General features: G+C 46.6%; 1 protein-coding gene across 1 annotated transcript in view; it reads right to left on the reverse strand.

Annotated features, from left to right (window-relative positions):
- Positions 1-917, reverse strand: part of FST (follistatin) — a 6,357-nt gene extending 5,440 nt beyond the window's left edge. Inside the window, exon 1 of the mRNA XM_009326941.1 lies at positions 769-917. Within this exon, the coding sequence (XP_009325216.1) occupies positions 769-850 (82 nt within the window). The 5' untranslated portion in view covers positions 851-917. The remainder of the gene's footprint in view (positions 1-768) is intronic.
- Between the last annotated feature and the right edge of the window lie 274 nt (positions 918-1,191).

A 1,191-nucleotide genomic window follows, 5' to 3' on the forward strand; every position in this document is an offset into this window, starting at 1 on the left:
GAAGAAAAGGGGGGGGGGGAAGGGGGGGGATTATTAAACAATGGTAAGACATCCAGGTTGTGGTTTGGAACACGGTCAAGATAAGGGAAAAAAGCCCCCAAACTAAAAATCAATATTCCCTTGTGTCGAAAGAGGGCTCTTAAGAGTTGTCAATATCAGGTTCGGGTTTGTTTTGTTCGCATGAAAAAAAAAAAAACAACCCAACTTATTTAAGCATACTCTTCAGTGCAGGAGAATTTAAAACACTTTAATATTAATTCACAAACAAAAAAAAAAAAAAAAAGAGGGGGCAGGAGGAAATCCCAATATTAAAGGAATGTCCGGAAAATGACCACTTACTGGTCTCTAAAAATGTCAGCTGTAATCGTGGGGCTCCCCATCACCACCTCTCCTTCCGTCAGGCAGGCGAGATAAAAATCTGAGCTAAATTACCAACAAACTTTGAGCACTCATTCGGGAGCCGAGACTGGGAAAGTTCCTTCGCGATGCTGCTCTTCATTCATGCTGCATAATAACAATAAATACCAAGAAACATCCTCATCTGTCCTCTGCGCCTATGCAGAGCAGCGCGAAGATCCGATCAAAAAGGAATCTAAGTGACACCTCTGCACCTCGGTACAAAGCAATCCCATGCCCACAATTAACTTCTGTCCTGTTGGACCTTGGAGAGAGGCGTTTAACACCGCAGCAAACTAAACCGTGCCCGAAAGACAGAAAACAGTAGTAATAATAAAGAAACATATCTGCGAATAAACAATCCGGTCTTACCCTGCACTGTGTGATCTTCCATGAAGTGGCACAGAAACATCAGGAGTAAGAGCATGCCCGGGTGGATTCTCTGATTTAACATCCTCAGTATAGCAGGGAGTGAGAGAGACACAGAAACAGCGTGAGGGGGAGTAGGGAGAGGGAGCGAGCACTAGCCAGCCTGCTTATGATCGCTCTATTGAATGAACGTCAGGCTCTGAATGCAGTCTCTCTTTAAATCTATACGGGGGTCTTAGCTGTCTGCGGTGGGCGGTCTCCTAATGTGTGTGTGTGTCTGCTCGGGGGTGGGGAGATTTAAAAAGTTCACTGTGAATCAGGTGACATTTTCCACCTTCTGGAAACCCTCTCCAATTATCTGCTCTAGGTGCACGCACACACACACAGGCGCGCACCGGCGCGCACCCCCGGGCGCGCACCCGCGCA

Source organism: Pygoscelis adeliae, unplaced genomic scaffold (genome assembly GCF_000699105.1).
Source record: "Pygoscelis adeliae isolate BGI_AS28 unplaced genomic scaffold, ASM69910v1 Scaffold116, whole genome shotgun sequence".
NCBI classification, from domain to species: Eukaryota; Metazoa; Chordata; class Aves; order Sphenisciformes; family Spheniscidae; genus Pygoscelis; species Pygoscelis adeliae.